The 17,847-nt window shown below is 40.8% G+C and overlaps 1 protein-coding gene across 1 annotated transcript; it reads left to right on the top strand.

Moving 5' to 3' along the window:
• Positions 1 to 1,647: 1,647 nt before the first annotated feature.
• LOC124261276 (ankyrin-3-like) lies at positions 1,648 to 16,536 on the top strand. The gene is made up of 2 exons (XM_046695586.1): positions 1,648 to 1,786; positions 14,480 to 16,536. The coding sequence occupies exons 1-2, from the start codon at positions 1,648 to 1,650 to the stop codon at positions 16,534 to 16,536; spliced, it is 2,196 nt and encodes a 731-aa protein (XP_046551542.1).
• Positions 16,537 to 17,847: the final 1,311 nt, after the last annotated feature.

Below are 17,847 nucleotides of genomic sequence, written 5' to 3'. Positions count from 1 at the left end.
TTAGTGATGTATCTTACTGAGTGACAAACTTGTATTCTCAGAATATTTCATCCCGTTGGTCCTACGACTACAGTATATAAGATATAAAAGTAAATTTGCTTCATACAAACTTACTTCAATCACAAAATATTATTCTGAAATCTCCAATGCATTTTCCTCCTCGACCCTGTTGTTCGATATTCACAATTTCCACCCGACAGTTCAAGCACTGGATGTTTCAGTGTTGGATGGGGGACGAACGAACGAATGAACTAACCTAACGAAGTTAAAACATAGCAAGAAGTGTACTGAAGCAGACATATTGGCAAAGCAATCCATCAAACATGTTACTGCTGTTATACTGGTAAAGTTTATTGAATAATAGTAATTGCAAAAATCCCACCAAATAGATATTATCCAAGTACATCAAGGAGGTAATTTAGTTAATTTTCCGATGGGGTCGGGAAGGTAGGGGGTTGTTTTTTTTATTTAATTTCTTTTCTTTCCTATTTTATTATGTACAATTGAAGGTTCTGAAGAAAACGTTTCAGGTGTTTTTTCAGGGCCTCCGTTTGGTATCCAGACTGAGTGATTGGGCTGAGTGCTGACGTAGATAGAGCGGCTGAAAAAACAGCCTTTTTTGACCTGACTCACGTCCGCTCAGTCTGACATGTAACATGGGATGTTGGCACAGAGCGATTGACTCCCGCAGAGTAAGCGCTATTGAGCGATTCCTGTTTCCGTTCTCACACCACTAGAAACGAAACACTACGACGACAGCTGACGTACTTTACTTTTAGCCTAAGTCCCAGATACAGCCGTTGAAGATGCAAATGACTTGAGTTTCTTGAGGAGATAATCAACAGCCTCAGTCACGATAGATGATGAAAAGGAACGTTTTCGGCAACCCTGCTCCCCACCCACCGCGGATTCTCAAACATGCTGATACCAGGGATACAGGGATGTTATTCACAAGCGAATATGGCATGAAAGGCTGTCAAATACTAGTTGACTACCAAATCAACGCCAGACTGGTTCGGTCCTTGACAAGAAATTTGAGACAAACATTATTCAGAGGTTAACATTACCAGATTGGCCCATGAGTCACACCCTTCAGGATTAAGACTTAAGGCAAATTAAAAATTGTGAGTATCAGAGCCAAACCTACTCGCAATATATCCATCCACAAAGAGCCAGGAAAAGTTAGATGACACACAAGTGTCTTCAAATTGATGTCCCGGAACATGTTATCCATATAGTTCATTGGCTGATACCTACTCGCAATATATCCATCCACAAAGAGCCAGGAAAAGTTAGATGACACACAAGTGTCTTAAACTTCTCGAGCATTCTATGTCCCGGAACATGTTATCCACTCAGAATGTTATTGGCTGATCATGTGGAATACACGCAATATATCCAGATAAACAAGATTGCCAGGCAACTCTAAAGTGCTTAGATGACAGACAAAAATACTATTGCCAATTGATGTCCCGGAACATGTTATCCATATAGTTCATTGGCTGATATATTGGCTTAATCAATGTGATATTACAAATTACAAATAACACACTCTCATAACAATAGTCTGTCCTCCCTTGGGTTTAACTTCTTCATGAAGATTTGGTGGCAAGGGTCATTTACATTGCGTATGACCTGACTATACATATGGCAGACAAGGGATTCCAAAGACTTCAACATGTCAGTATCTGTCTCGTCAGAACGTCCAATCTTGGAAAAGGCATCCGCAAATTCAGGGTAAGATTTGAGAAGCTCATTGGGGAGAACTTTGCAGCGTCTGACAAAGGTACTGGTGGTATCACGTCCTGAGAATGCATGAAACGTTGGCGGGACACTGAGCAGAGTGGACCCTTTCATGATACCTTGTACATCCAGAAATCTTCGTTTGTCACTAGTGCCTGTGTCAGAGTGGACACTAGAATCATTCTTTACGTTTTGCATGTTGGTGCTGGGAATCCTTCTGCTGCACAATTTGTGATATGATCAGCTGATACAGATGTGTTGATTGTGCATCTGAAGGTTGCTCTAAAGGTGAAAACTTCTGTTTTGTTTCACACAGGCACTGGTGAGAGATAGAGAGCAGTTATTAGAATGTATTTTGTGAATAAAGCAGGCACTGATTTTCCCAAATTCGTCGCTGTGTGTAATAAATAAGAAGTTGTATGTTTCATTTTCACTATCTAAGTCTATCTGCACATCAATACTAGAAGAGGAAGTGATAGTTCTGACAATGCGTGGACGTTTCCAAGAAAATATAGATGCATTTTCTTTCTGAGTCACCACAATCCGAGTGATCTCCGGATAGACAATGATTAATACACCACACAGGAACACAGATGACAGTATCATGCATATTGAATGCAGTTGTCCGGAAACGGTTGATCTTCTGGTATGTCTCCTCAACGGTAGATCTATACGGAATAATATTTTCTGGATGTCAACTTCTTTATTATGAGGAACACAACGTTGCGGATTATATCCTTACTCCTTCCTCGGGTGAATGAAGCAGAGAGCATATATATGTACATGTAAGAAAAACAACAAACGTAATAAGACAACAAGATGCAGGCTAAACGATAGAAGCCAATAATAACTAGCGTTGACGTGGTTGAATGATTTATGTCTATGTGACATGGTCGAATCGTTCCATGTGTGACTCAGAAATGAAAAATTATCCCTCCCCGTCGCTAAGTTTCGAACAACAATGTATATTTCCATCCCATGAAATTTGAAAATGATAATTTTTCACCTTTTCTGATGATTTTTATGTGCTTTATCTAACCGTAAATACCTCGTATGTACGTATACACATACCATTTTATCTCTTGTAGGTATTTAACATCGAAAATCCACCCAGGAACTGTCTCCATGTCCAACGTGAGCCTAACTGTGTGATAAAAGTCAATACTACTTATTTCATCATTTGCACCTCTCACCACACATAAATTCAAATGTTCTCTGTGCAAATATAAAACTTGTTCGTTATGGATAAAACACCGGCCGCGGGAAACCGCATCCGTTTCTGACGTGTCCACACCCGAGTCTGACGACGCAAAGCGACAATGTAATTTCATCACATTCAGCAGCATAGATGACTGTAACAACGATGCCGTTTTCAATGACAAACCTTTAACTATACTGCACATCAAAGACGTCATGGCGATGATATGTTCAACAGAAATAAGGCCAATCTTTAGAGAGAAGATGAAATCCCTGCTTACTATAAACACTCAATTAGAAGAAAGGGTTTCTGAACTCTGTAAGACTATTCAGGAACAGACTGGACCGAAGTGACCACTACTCTCGCCATAACAACCTGAGCATCTCGGGTATCCCTGAGGAAGAAGGAGAAAATACCGACGCTATGGTACTTAAAGTCGCGGAATCCATTGGACTCGACGTCAGTCCCCGCGATATGGACGTAAGTCACAGAGTCCCATTTCGGCCGACCACGCCCCAGGAGAAATCAAGACCTATACTGGTAAGATTTGTCAGCAACACGACCCAACGGCTTTCTCTTAATCACGGTCCAAACTGTAAACTGTAAAAGAGATATGTATGTTATGCTATTCTCAACATGCTTTTTGTATTAAATGTCTCTCGAATAAAAGTTTTATCAATCATGCTTCAATGTGAACTATATGAACTCCCGCTAAGTAGAAAACCCATAATTCAGATGTCATATTCACTCGCTCGTAAGTGCAATTGACATTTGCTTTGTATATATGCGGGACTTCCATTTTCTGCACTAATACATCGACGTAAAAGTACATTATTTACATTAGTAATATGTTTGTTACACGTTCATGATGATTGCAAGCATCAGTAATGTAAACGGTCAAATGTACCACAAATATGTGTTAACTGTAATATGAAATATGTTATTGTTTAAAAATAATTTATAATTTATCCTTTCAAAAATATTGTTCACAAAAATTGGCGGTATATCATGGGAGATTTTCTTTACTTAACTCATAACCACTAGGTACTTTTAAAGGTAGTACTTACATCATTTGAATCTATTGCTTAAATGGTAAAGGGAATATTTAAATTTGTCCAAATGACCTATTTAAATTTTATAGCAATTTTGTGAGTTTCCTTTTATTTATTTTCTGTCTGTTTTTTTCGGTGAAGATATCTGTTTTGGATACAGACTTTTTGACTCTCAGTAATATGTTTCATCTTCAATAACATGCAGATTACATGACTACATATTTACTTTTATAATTTTCACATAAAATGTACTTCTACCTTTAATGCTTTATCACAACAACCTGTCAAATGCTCATGTCTAATGATTTGTGCATGCATATGAATCTAATATTATAGTGATATCATACATGTACATCATGTATCTGCATTACTGTCAGCTGTATGCATCACGGCTTTGTATATCTGTGATAATGTAATATTGGAAACTAATTTAAAAAACAAAACAATAAACAAAAAAACCCAAAAAACCCAAACCCACCCAATATGACAAATATAGCCATCTAAATGTTTACAAATGATCATCATAAGATATTAATATAAAGCACATATCCACGTAACTAGTGCATGCTCAAGGCGCTGGTACTTTGTTCCCTCGATCATTGGATGTCAATGAAATATCAACGACACATCGTTTTTTAATCTCAACTCCCTGGGGATCATACAACTCTTGCAGCCACTCTTGCAAAGATCTTACGACTTTCCCTTCTTTACGAGGTACCCTTCAACAGCTGGGTGGACTGGGGCTTATAGTCACAGTACTTTGTCCATGTTTACTGCACGCGCAGCTGTACCCTCCACAAGTTGTTTGCATGTATTCTTGTTGCCACAATCTAGTCATATACCAACGGATTCGTGGTATTTTAAGTGCACAGGGTTGTGTACTGTACACTAGGGGTTGTGGCAACACTGAAAGAGTCTGCACACAAAGGTGACTACAAGTTTTTTACACCCGGTCACAGGTGGGCTCGATCCCGGCATCTCGAAGCTCGCTGGATCACTAGCCTACAATCTTGATACAATCTGAGACAAGTACTCACATTTGCACAATAAAACAATCAGAGTAACTATCTAATAATATATCCAACATGATTGCCAAGTTACACAACACTTGCCCAAGTCAGCCGACACACATGCACGATCATCTTGCTTTTACTCTCACCTATTCTGATTTCTATTCCACCAACACATTCCTCTTATGAGGATTTTGATATTTATCTGCTTTTTATTTTTTCACTTATTGTTTATCAATAAAGTTTATATGCATTACATTTCCAACAATAAATATTTTGTTTACTTTTTATGACTTTTGTCTATGCTTATGTTGTGTTGTATGTCATTTTACATTGAAGCAAGCTGTTGGCTAAAACTTCACCTATGTTTTCCAATTTTCTATATTTCCAACCCAACCGCCACTATGTATATTTACTTCTAACTTATGCTTCCCCGTGAAGATCCGGGTTAGAATTGATCTTCAGTAACCCATGCTTGTCGTAAGGGGCGACTAACGGAATCGGGTGGTCAGGTTCGCTGGCTTGGTTGACACATGTTATCGTAGCCGGTTGATATAGCTCAGTACAGGCGGGCGGTTGGATTATTTCACTTGCATATCTCCAGCAAGGCACGATGAACATTTGTCTTATTATCATACTATATACTATATTTTTCCTTCTATATATACAAACGAAAAACTCCGGTTTACATTGTAATTTTATTATTATGTTGTGGCGATATTCATACTAATCCTCGCCCTAGCAAAGACTGATCTGATGATTGTTCCTTTAAACGTAAAGAGTCTTAAAGATAAAGTAGATTTACTCTCGCCCAAGCTCTCTTCATAAACGATGAATTTTCCAAACCATCACGGTATTACTTGTCATTCGACAGCAAACGACTATTTTCACGCCCGCCAATGTGACATTTATGTCCATAAATATTGAATGCAGTCGCCTGGAAACGGTTGTCCTGATGCTGACGTATAAACTTTTCCGTCAAAATGTGTAATTACTCGAGTCCAGGTTTAAGTGGATTCTATGTCCATCGTGAGCATTAAACACACAGGTATTGTGTCGCGTTATTCCCCTTGGGGAATGATATACCCCGTTCCAAATTGAAATTAAAGAAAATCAATACTTTTTCGAAACAATAGTTATTCTTGACGTTAAACCTTAACTTTGTAGCCTACAAAGATGACTGACTGACTGAGTTTGGTTTTACGCCGCTTTTAGCAATATTCCAGCAACATCACGGCGGGGGACACCAGAAATGGGCTTCACACATTGTTCCCATGTAGGGATTCGAACCCGGGTCTTCGGCGTGACGAGCCAACGCTTTAACCATTAGGCTACCCCACCGCCCCCCTACAAAGATGAAATGCACGTGTGCAAAACAAATTTCTTAGGTCATTCGGTGCATGTTTGCTTCAACTGAACACGCCCATTGAATGTGAGCTGGAAAAACTAAATTAAACTGTTCATTTTAATCTTTGTTTGGAAATGTCACGCCTTTAAAATGAAGAGAGCCAACGTGCTATGGGGACGCTTGATGTTGGTCGCTATTGCAAGAGCCTTTAATTGCTTCCGACCGCCTGAGGCCGGGTGCGTCACGTGCACGTTTGACGTCACTCAAGCAATACGATTACGTCATTTTTGGAACGGATTTGTTGCTGCAACCTCCACAAAGAGGTGTCTGGTGGAAGGATAACTGCACAAACTGTCAGAAGTCTCTTGTGTGCCGCTGAACTTTGCAATCGAAGTCCTCATATCTGACCAATTGCCACGCCTCTTCATCGCCGCAAGTGACTGGTGTGGCCAACAAAACACATAAGTTTTGATCAAGAGAGTGGAAGTCGGTTGTCTTTAGCGACGGCAGGAACCGGGTGTACCGTCGACGAGGTGAAGGTCATGTGTGCGTCCATGAACTGGCCCTGGAGTGACGTTCCAACAAGAACGCATACGTCAATTCTTACACTCAGTGTTCTACAAAATGCCAGTATTCAAGTTCTGGATTGGCCGTCGTGCAGCCCCGACCTCAGTCCTATCGAACACATCTGCGACGAGCTGAGTCGACGTGTTCGACAGCAATTCAGTCCCTCACATACGTTGCAAGACCTTCATCGTGACCTTGTTGAGCAATGGCGGCGTCTTCCTCGGGGTGTGTTTACTAGTTAACGTTCTAAGATCCATGAGGAGAAGTTGTGTGGCTGTAAGAGACGCTAGAGGAGGCAACAATCCTTACTGAAGACCTCAATCGATTTGTCTCGACGCTGTGAACTTCAGTTGGGTGGGCACCTTGACATCATGAACGTTATCGTTGTTAACGAGTTTCGGTGAGACTTGTTTTTTGTTTTCCAATGATGTCAAGATGATCTGTGTACAGCATACAACTAAAATTATTGTCTTAAACCTTATGTTAAAAACCAAGTTAAAACTATCCCGAGTGTCAAGTTTTCAGTTTTGCTCAGTATATAACACCAGTGCACATCCTCTCTAAACTTAAACATTTCTGGAAGATTTATGTCCTTGCATTCATATCTCGTGAGGCAGTAAACCAATCACGTTTCAAGTGATTTCCCTTCACTGTTGAAAATCAGGAACATGAATCAGGATATGCCAGTTTCAGTGGGAAGACCTTCTGTGGTCTACCTTGTTGTCGTATCAAGACACATTTTTCAATGCTGAAATCTTAAGACGGATGTGGTGATAGTTTGGTGATCAGCAGCCACTTGTGATAGTCCCCAGACATTGATGTTCATAGTCTAGTCACTCTCAACCTGAACAGCAACCATCAACCCCGAATATCCTAGAATACTCTTTGTGAACAGTGAACGATGGCACCAAGATGTTCAAGAGACTGCGTGGGATTACTCATGGAATTAGCAATTATGCTCATCGTTGTATTTACCCCATCAAGCATGACACAGTGTGAACCAAAGAATATAACAAATCTTGATATCAAGCTGTGCCAGCTGAATTGTTTTCAAAATTATTTATGTTGGGCCTTTGAATACAATAGTGAAACTTTAACCTGTCATTTATCAACATCTGCCTCAAAGATGACTGAGAAGCAAGAAGACTACAGGACTCTTTCAGACGTCCCTTCAGACGTAAGTATGAACAATCTGGCAAAAGTGGAGGATCAGATGTTGATACGCTTCACCCTTAAGAGAAATTTTGCTCTTAGTATAGAAATTCTGCTTCACACACATTGAATTGCCCACATCCATACCACACTTAAAGCCACGCTACAGGCTATGAAATTAAAGAAATTGATACTTAATGATGCTCAAAATCAACATATGAATAAATATATGCTGAACCGAAAAAGTAATGTCACACCGATAGAGGTTTCTTAATGCACATACTTTACTTCGCTCTAAATAATAATCAAAACGCCGGATTGCGTTCGAACTTAAAACTTATGGTTAACACATTTTCGCGAATCACATTTAGAGTACACGCAAACAAAATCACCGCAAAAGGTTCTATTAGGATACCTCAAAATCAGTATCATGTGTGGCCTCCATGGGCATCAATGACGGCGTTGCATCGTCTGTACATGGAATGAATTAGCCGGTTGATGAAGGCCATAGGTACTTGAGTCCACACTCTGCGAAATGCCTGATCGAGTCCAGCCGAAGTTGTCGGCCTTGGTTGAAGGTCATTCAGTCGTCCTTGAACCCCGTAATAAAGGTGTTCTTTTTTACTTAAATCCGGACTAAGTGCAGGCCATTGTAGGGTTTGGATGCCATGTTGTCTTTGGAAGTCCAAAATTGCTCTGTGATTTATGTGACGCCCAAAATATGTTACAACGTTGAGTCTTATGGCTTGGTCAATATAGCGAGCAGTTGTCACGCCATTTCCTCATCCTGGACCGAGATTCTGGAACACCACGGGACCAACTCTCTGGTTCAGACCGATTGCACCCAACACCATGATGCTTGGGCCACCCCACGAGTCTCGTTCAACAATACACTCACTGGAAAACCGTTCCCCACGCTTTCTCCATGCTCTCGCTCGGCTGTCAAAACACAATATCAGCTTTCATGGGCTGGGAGGAGAATCTCACAAGGGGCCTAGAAACAGGACTTCGTAGTTTGCCCTGTCTTGGGCTCATGAAAAGGCCTGTAATACCCTCAGATTGTGATATCATTTTGTTTACAGGCCATTATATGTGGTGAGGGTCTGCGAGCATTTTCGTCACATTTGGTTTGCAGCCCGACATCACCTACTACTATCAGTCTGATCACTTCATTTTTACTTCTGTGTATTGCTAAAGAATGTAGAAATTATTTGACATATTTTTGTTTATGACAACAACAAATATGAAAATGGCCGCCATTTTGTTTCGTTGTTATTTGCCTCTTCAGCGCTTAAATTTACATAAAAATGAACACCGAATGTTTCAATTTAAATGTAAGTTAATACTTTGATGTTTTTTCACATTTATGTCTCCTAGATGGCTTGGGCACAAAACAAGCAATTTTGTACGGTGATATCGTGATAATATAATGTTTTACAGCTTATTCTTTGAGACAGGGGTATTTTAGCGATTCTCCGACTTTTCATGAAAGTGTGTTGTGGGGATTTATGTAACGAAAGGTAACATTATTTTTGAAACTAAAGCAAGTTGTTTTTGTTTCCTCTTTACTTCTAGAGTGACGGCATGTTATTGGGAATTGTTACATATTACCCAAAATTCAAAATGGAAGCCAAATCGGCCGCCATTTTAGGTATAATATATACATAGTGGAGAACTAAATTCGTACTGAGTCATCAGTACAAATTTGGTCCTCCAATATGTATATGTAGTAAAACTACAATGGCGGCCATGTTGGTGGCAATTTTGAATTTTGGGTACTATGTAACAAATTCTAATAACATGCCGTCACCCTAGAAGTAAAGTGGAAACAAACACAACTTCTTTTAGTTAAAAAATAATTTTTACCTTTCAAAAAATAAATCACCACTACGCATTTCCATGAATAGTTGGCGAATCGCTAAAATACCCTTGTCTCAAAGAATAAGCTGTAAAACACTATATTATGAATATGACCATGGACACATGCGGCATTCAATTTTGTGTAAATTTAAGCGCTGAAATGACAAAACAATACAAAACAAAATGGCAACCATTTTCATTTTGTTTAAAAACAAAAATATGTCAAATAATTTCTACATCCTTTAGCAATACACAGGAGTCAAAATGAAAGTGATCATACTGACGGTAGTAAAACTATCCATGATTAACTTTGAGGTGTTGTCGGGCAGCAAACCAAATGTCACGAAAATGCTCGCATATCCCCACCACATATAATGGCCTGTAAATAAACTGATACCACAATCTGAGAGTATAACAGGCCTTTTCATGAGTCCATGACATCAGACTAACTGAAAACAGCGTCAAACTAAATCAGTACTGGGGAGGCTACGATTTCAAATTTTTCAGCTGCCTCCTCCTGGACTATCATCTGAAAAAAGCACACTTCTCAATTGTCAACAACACCAATTTCGATACTGAGATGCCCATTGCGGTCGGTCTTGGCGGTGACGAGCGGTGAGGACAGGACCATGATATGGTCTGTGACAGTAGAGGTTTCCTCTAGGCAAACATCGACGCACTGTATCGACACTAATGGATCTGTTGTGAGTCCCAGTGGTCTGGCGTGTTGTTTCCGCCCCCCTGGTGAAGCGATCCTGCAGATGGTTGCTCATAAAACTGTCGGTCTTGACGTTGTAATGTTACTGGTCGTCCAGTGCGTGGACGGTCATGGATGCTGTTAATGGCCTGATATCGCTCCTGCAGTCGGTATATTGTCCTAACATGAACATAAACATGACTGGCTACACTCGCATAGTCTGGCCAACTTGCAATTGTCCCCAGGATTGGTTCATCTGATCTCTTGTAAGTCGTGGCATGGCGATTGTGTGAAAGCAAGAATGATTTCAAGTAAGTTTGGGACTCACTTTTATTGGTAGGTTTGTCGGTGTGCACGTGCATTTTCATTTTCACGAATGCCATACGAAACCTTTTACCACGTCCGCCTTTTAGGTGAGTTTGGTCGATATTTTTTTCCTCCGAAACACACTGACACAGTTATAACTGTTATTTTAGATTGAAAAACGTGTTAACAAAACGGTACAATCATAATATAAATACCACCTTGTAAGAACAAAATTTTGCATTTGGTTTGGAAAGGTGACGTTTCTTTTTGCGGTTCAGTATATGTACAACTTATTCCTCTCCTTTTGAGATCTCGACTGGCGCCTGTGCATCCAAGGATTGCGGCTTCGGACAACGATGCGTAGAAACTCGATCTGGAAAAGCCGTCTGTGAACAAGGTAATGGCTGGATTTGTTTCTTGACAATATCATCTAGCCAGAGTTACAGTAAGAGAGCGAGTTAAAATTTTACGTCACATCGTCAATACATGTATCTCAACCATATTGTGACGACAGAAAGTCATATATAAGTAAAATGTACATTTCTACTTTTAGAACCTGATATCGAATAACAGAATAGCAACTATAATATCGCAGAGTAAACCAAAAGCAAGTCTGAGACCATATTAAAATGCTACATTAATTTTCCACAACCCATTATGAAACCGGGCTAGAGATCACTAGCATCCAAAATTGGGCCACCATTGTAGGGACCGTGGGGATTTACAATACTGTGTTTCCTACACAGTTTCCTCAGTCAGATTTACACACTGCCTTAGAGATATTCACATATATACTACTCAGTAGGAATAAAATAAATTAAATAATGTCATTAGACATATCCCTCTCGTCGTGACAATGATATTACACTACTTCAAGCCCCTTCAAAAATCCAGCCACTTGCCATATAAGTTGCAAATTATACGCTCCCAATATTAGACATGAAGTATCTTTGCAATGTCAAAATGTAGCAAATAATTCAAATTTCTGTTAACATTCAGTGATTAAAAGATGAATCATTGTCATGATTAAAAAGAACCTTTGCAGATGAAACATTGGAATAACTGTCCCTTATGATAGAAACCATCAACCCGGTCAAGCAGGACGAGCTTTTTGACCTGGAGGAGAAAGCTGTTGTATGAATTATACTTTCTTGTATAAATTTGATCGTTTTCTTGAAAATATATTTCATACAATTCCAATGAATTGCGGTATTTGAGCTGATGGAGGTTCGTGGAGGCTCAATTGGAGTTCTTGAACTAGAGTGAGATCTACTTCCATGGACAGGGAGTGCAAGAATGAATTCCATCTCTGAAGGTTCAAGCAGATTTTGAACCTTTACAGGGAATGACTGACGGGGCACCAGGGCACGTTCTGGACGACCGTGGTCATTCACTGTATTTGTTTCTGTTCACTGATTGATAATCGTTTAACGCACTCTGATAAATCTTGGGGTCGAGCTGGAGATATCCTCCTGTTCAAAATCGGATAAGTTACACGGGCACTCCACGACGAAAGGCAAAAGGTTCCGAAGCTGAGAAGTTGATGCTTGATGGCAAGTATGGGGTGTGGACTAGTTTATGTTATCTGTGAGTGAGGTGGCTGCACAAGGTACTGATATGGTTGCCAGTGGTGGTTCAACAATCATTATAGAAGAACTGTGTGAAAAAAAGTTTGGTAGCGTGGTCATGGTGACCATGCGTTCTGGCCTTGTTAATATTCACGTTTTGGTGTATTATGCTCAGATTGCAAGTAAATTGTTATGAAATTTCAGTTTGGACTTGTTTTGGTTTAATCAAATGTGTTGAAATTATCATTATAATACGTGGAATTTGGTTTTCACAGCATATACAATAACGTGTAGTGGTTTCATGTATAAAATGCCTGTTTAATGCTCATGTGTACAAATAGGTTCTTGCAAACATTTATGAGTGAGTGAGTGAGTTTAGTTTTACGCCGCTTTTAGAAATATTCCAACAATATCACGGACACCAGAAGTGGGTTTCACACATGGGCTTGTACACATATGGGGAATCGAATCCGGGTCTTCGACGTGACGAGCGAACGATTTTACCACAAGGCTACCCCACCGCCCCTTAAAGATTTAGGACTATGAGTAAACCATGTGTTTCCCACTTCAAGTGTAGGTGTTAGCAACAGAAGCGGTGTGGTAGCCTAGTGGTTAAAGCGTTCGCTCGTCACGCCGAAGACACGGGTTCGATTCCCCACATTGGTACAATGTGTGAAGTCCATTTCTGGTGTCCTCCGCCGTGATGTTGCTGAAATATCGCTGAAAGCGGCGTAAAACCAAACTCTCTTACTCACTGTTAGCAACAACTAAGTGGAGTCTTTTTAGATCACCACCACCGAAAAAGGAGGGGTTATGTTCACATGTATGATGGGCGTGTGATCATGGTGTTTCACCTTTCAGAAGGACAAAGGATGATGAAAACACTGTGTAGTCATCCATGAACCCGCACTTTACCCTCTTAATACCGAGACCGCCTCCGTGGTGTAGTGGTTAGAGCGTCCGCCCGGAGAGCGGAAGGTCGCGGGTTCGATGCCCGACCGCGTCATTCCAAAAGACGTTAACATATGGTACTTGTTGGTCCCTGCCTGGCGCTCGGCATTAATGGGTACAACAAGGACTGGTGGGCACGGAGTCAGTATAATGTGTCTGAGTGGGGTATTCATGCTTCACTGCGGCATGGTATCTCAGTGGGCTAGCACTATAAAACCAGCTTCAGTCTGGGCTAGTACAAGCAGCTGCACATACACAGGCATGCACTTAGTCATATGAACGAAATATGTTCAAGGACGACGTTAAACCTAAGTTCACCTCACCTTAATGCCGAGGTTGTTTCTTTTCTGACGCACACAAAGTGAACGTCACCCAAGAATTGTGTAAATACTTGTGTGATTAATGTTGTTGATTACTTTATATGTCTGTTGTTTAAGGATCCTCGAAGGTACGGGTTAGAATTAATCTTCAGTAACCCATGCTTGTCGTAAGAGGCGACTAACTGGCGGTCAGGCTTGGTTGACACATGTCATCGGTTTCAAATTGCGCAGATCGATGCTCATGCTGTTGATCACTGGATTGCTTGGTCCAGACTCGATTACTTACAGACTTATATAGCTGAATTATTGCTGAGTGCGGCGTAAAATTAAACTCACTCCCTCAGTTATTTAACGCCGCAGTCAGCAATATTCCAGCTGTATGGCGGCGGCCTGTATATAATCGAGTGCTTAAATATTTCTTAAAGCGGCGTAAAACCATACTCACTCACTAATAGTGTTTGTTAAGTTCCGAGACAGACATTTAAGGTATCGTGCAGTATATGACCAAAATCTGACAGAAATGTAAAGATGGCAGGTAAAGTATGTGACAACCATTCCGTTAGTCGTTGCTTATGACAAGCATAGTTTCTGAAGACCAATTGTCACCGGTCGATGTAAAGGAAGCAATTGTACACAGTTGTTACTCTAGTTTACAGCAATAAATCATGCTGCAGAATAGCTGACATTCTATCACTATACGTCAACAGATTGGCTGAGGAACTACACTGAGAGACATCCACAAGACTATACGGACAAGCAGGAAATCCGTGCATTGGGTCAACTGCACGACGCCTGTAAGAATGGGAACCTAGGCCGGGTGAGGCGCATCCTGTCCCGGAGTAAGACTGAAGTCGACAGAAAGGACAAGAAGTATGGAAGAACACCACTCATGATGGCGGCACAGGAGGGACATAGAAGAATATTTGATTTTCTGATTAGAAAAGGAGCCAATGTGTCACAAGTTGATGATAACGGCGACAACGTCTTGCACTGGGCCTGCAGAGGGGGGCATGTGGGTATGGTGAAGTATCTACTCTTACAACACAATCTTGATATCAACAGTAGAGCTAACACAGGAAAAACACCTCTGATGGTAACTGTACATTATGGATACATCAATGTTTGTAAGTTCCTGGTGAGTATGGGAGCTAACGTGTCACAAGTCGATGATGACGGCGACAACATCCTGCACTTTGCCTGCAGAGGGGAGCATGTGGAAATGGTGAAGTATGTACTCTTACAACACAATCTTGATATCAACAGTAGAACAAACACAGGAAAAACACCTCTGATGGTAACTGTACATTATGGATACATCAATGTTTGTAAGTTCCTGGTGAGTATGGGAGCTAACGTGTCACAAGTCGATGATGACGGCGACAACATCCTGCACTTTGCCTGCAGAGGGGGGCATGTGGGAATGGTGAAGTATGTACTCTTACAACACAATCTTGATATCAACAGTAGAGCAAACACAGGAAAAACACCTCTGATGGTAACTGTATATCATGGATACATCAATGTTTGTACGTTCCTGGTGAGTATGGGAGCTAACGTGGCACAAGTCGATTATGGCGGCGACAACATCTTCCACTCCGCCTGCAGAGGGGGACATGTGGGTATGATGAAGTATCTACTCTTACAATACAATGTTGATATCAACAGTAGAACAAACAGTGGAAGAACACCCCTGATGATAACTGTATATTATGGATACATCAATGTTTGTAAGTTCCTGGTGAGTATTGGAGCTAACGTTGCACAAGTCGATGATGACGGCGACAACATCCTGCACTTTGCCTGCAGAGGGGGGCATGTGGAAATGGTGAAGTATGTTCTCTTACAATACAATGTTGATATCAACAGTAAAACAAATAGTGGAAGAACACCCCTGATGGTAACTGTGTATACGGGACACAAAGACGTGTTTGCTTTCCTCGTGAGTAAAGAAGCTAACGTGTCACAAGTTGATGACTATGGCAACACTATCCTGCATTTCGCTTGCAAAGGAGGACACGTAAATATGGTGAAGTATGTACTCTTACAACGCAGCGTAAACAGTAGAACAAACGCAGGGACAACACCTATGATGATAGCTGTGTATTATGGACACAGAGATGTGGCTACGTACCTTGTGAGTAAGGGCGCCAATGTGTCAGAAGTGGATGACTATGGCAACAACATCCTGCATTGGGCCTGCAAAGGTGGATATATTGGGTTGGTGAAATATGTAATCATAAATTTAAGTATTGATGTCAACAGTAGAGGACAATACGGAACGACTTCCCTGATGAAGGCTGCACGTCATGGACACAGAGACGTTTTTGATGTTCTGTTGAGTATGGGAGCTAATGTGTCACACGTGGATGATGAAGGCAACAACATACTTCACCATGCTTCAGTTAGGGGACATGCAAAGATGGTTCAGCATATCCTATCACAAAACCTGGTGGACATTAACAGTAGAGGAAAATACGGGAGGACACCATTGATGAGAGCAGCGTATCATGGACATAAAAAGGTGTTTGATCTGCTTGTGAAGAAAGGTGGTGAAATTGCCTTGGTTGATGGCAATGGTGACAACATCCTACATCTGGCCTCTTGGTGTGGACATGTGGAGATTGTGAAGCACATCCTCTCACAGAATATGGTCAACATTAACGCCAAAGACAAGAGTGGGAAAACAGCAGCCATGATAGCAAAGCTTGAAGGGCACCTTGGATTGTATAACGTTCTTGTTTCACAGGGCTATCCATTAAAGTAAGTGTAGGGTGAACTGTTGACAAGTGACTCTCTTCTTTTCAGAAACGTTTTTGTAGTGATTCCGAAACGTACATCATTGAATCTCTTTAATTGTATTATGTAATTAAGAAATGTTTTGTCTCAAGGGTCACTCTTCAGGATAATTGTAACGGTTACCAATATGTTAGGAGTAGAATGTGCAATGCTTCAGTTGGCCGATCACTGTCATGATCAGTGATGATCTCAATGTTTTATAGTCTTGTCATCATTGTAGTACAGTGGGTTTGTGGAAGGACTAAAGAGTATAGTGAGTGAATCGCATGTGGTAAGGCTGTCGGGCTACTTAAACTACCATCACACAATATGTAGAGAACAACACTGATTACCACCTTGTAGTTATGACTAGCAGAATTTATATATTAAGTATATAAAGTATGTTGCACATGCATGTTTACGTTAAATCAATTTGAATTAAATGATTTTGGGTTTAATTTGTCTCTTCATGGGGATGACAATCAGTTTTCACTCCGCTTTGATCACTATTGTCGATATACATCGTGTCAGCTTGATGTGTGACATTGCGCCATCATGTCTCTTTATACAAATCTATGATTTACTAATATGCAATATAGTAATATGTGGATGCCCATGAAAATAGAATTCGTCATGACATTGTCAACACATTTCCTTTGTAAACGTGATCTGAAGTTGAATGGGATCTATAGCCATTCTATCACTCAATATCTGGTTTGACCACCAATCACAATACAATCGCTCCTCAATCCTAACGCAGAATAGTGGAGGACGGTCTGCGGGATGTGTGCGTGCGTGTGTGCGTGCGTGCGTGCGTGCGTGCGTGCAATACCACAGACAGTGTTGCTTTAGGACCATTCCATCACATGTCGGTGTTAGCTTAGGCATCATGGACGTTACGTCATGGTCGATACACGGAAGTAAAGTTGGAGCCGATTTTTAGATGTTTCAATGGCTATACATATCTACAGGAGGAAAACAATTGCAATCCATCGCTAGTTCGATGCATCGTTACAACTCTACTTACACCACTTAATGTGAATCACAGTTACTTCTTTTCCAATAGTGCAACATACGATGCAATTGTGAATCCAGATATATGCCCATGCAATTATACGTCGTCTTGTGTTTTACGACTAATCCGGTGTACGGAGTTGCGTCCCTTAAGTGCATCAGAAGCCGGGGATTTCAAAGCATGAATGTGTTTCGTGAGTGGTCGTGGGTGAAACCATCTGAGAAATCCCCAGCGCCAGCGGGTTTATCATGTTGACACGAGATAAAATTGAATTTGTTTTCAAAG

Source organism: Haliotis rubra, unplaced genomic scaffold, assembly GCF_003918875.1.
Source record: "Haliotis rubra isolate DU_JTF1 unplaced genomic scaffold, ASM391887v1 Scf793, whole genome shotgun sequence".
NCBI lineage: Eukaryota > Metazoa > Mollusca > Gastropoda > Lepetellida > Haliotidae > Haliotis > Haliotis rubra.
The sequence above is the reverse complement of the archived record's forward strand: the minus strand, read 5'-3'. Positions and strand labels throughout refer to the sequence as shown.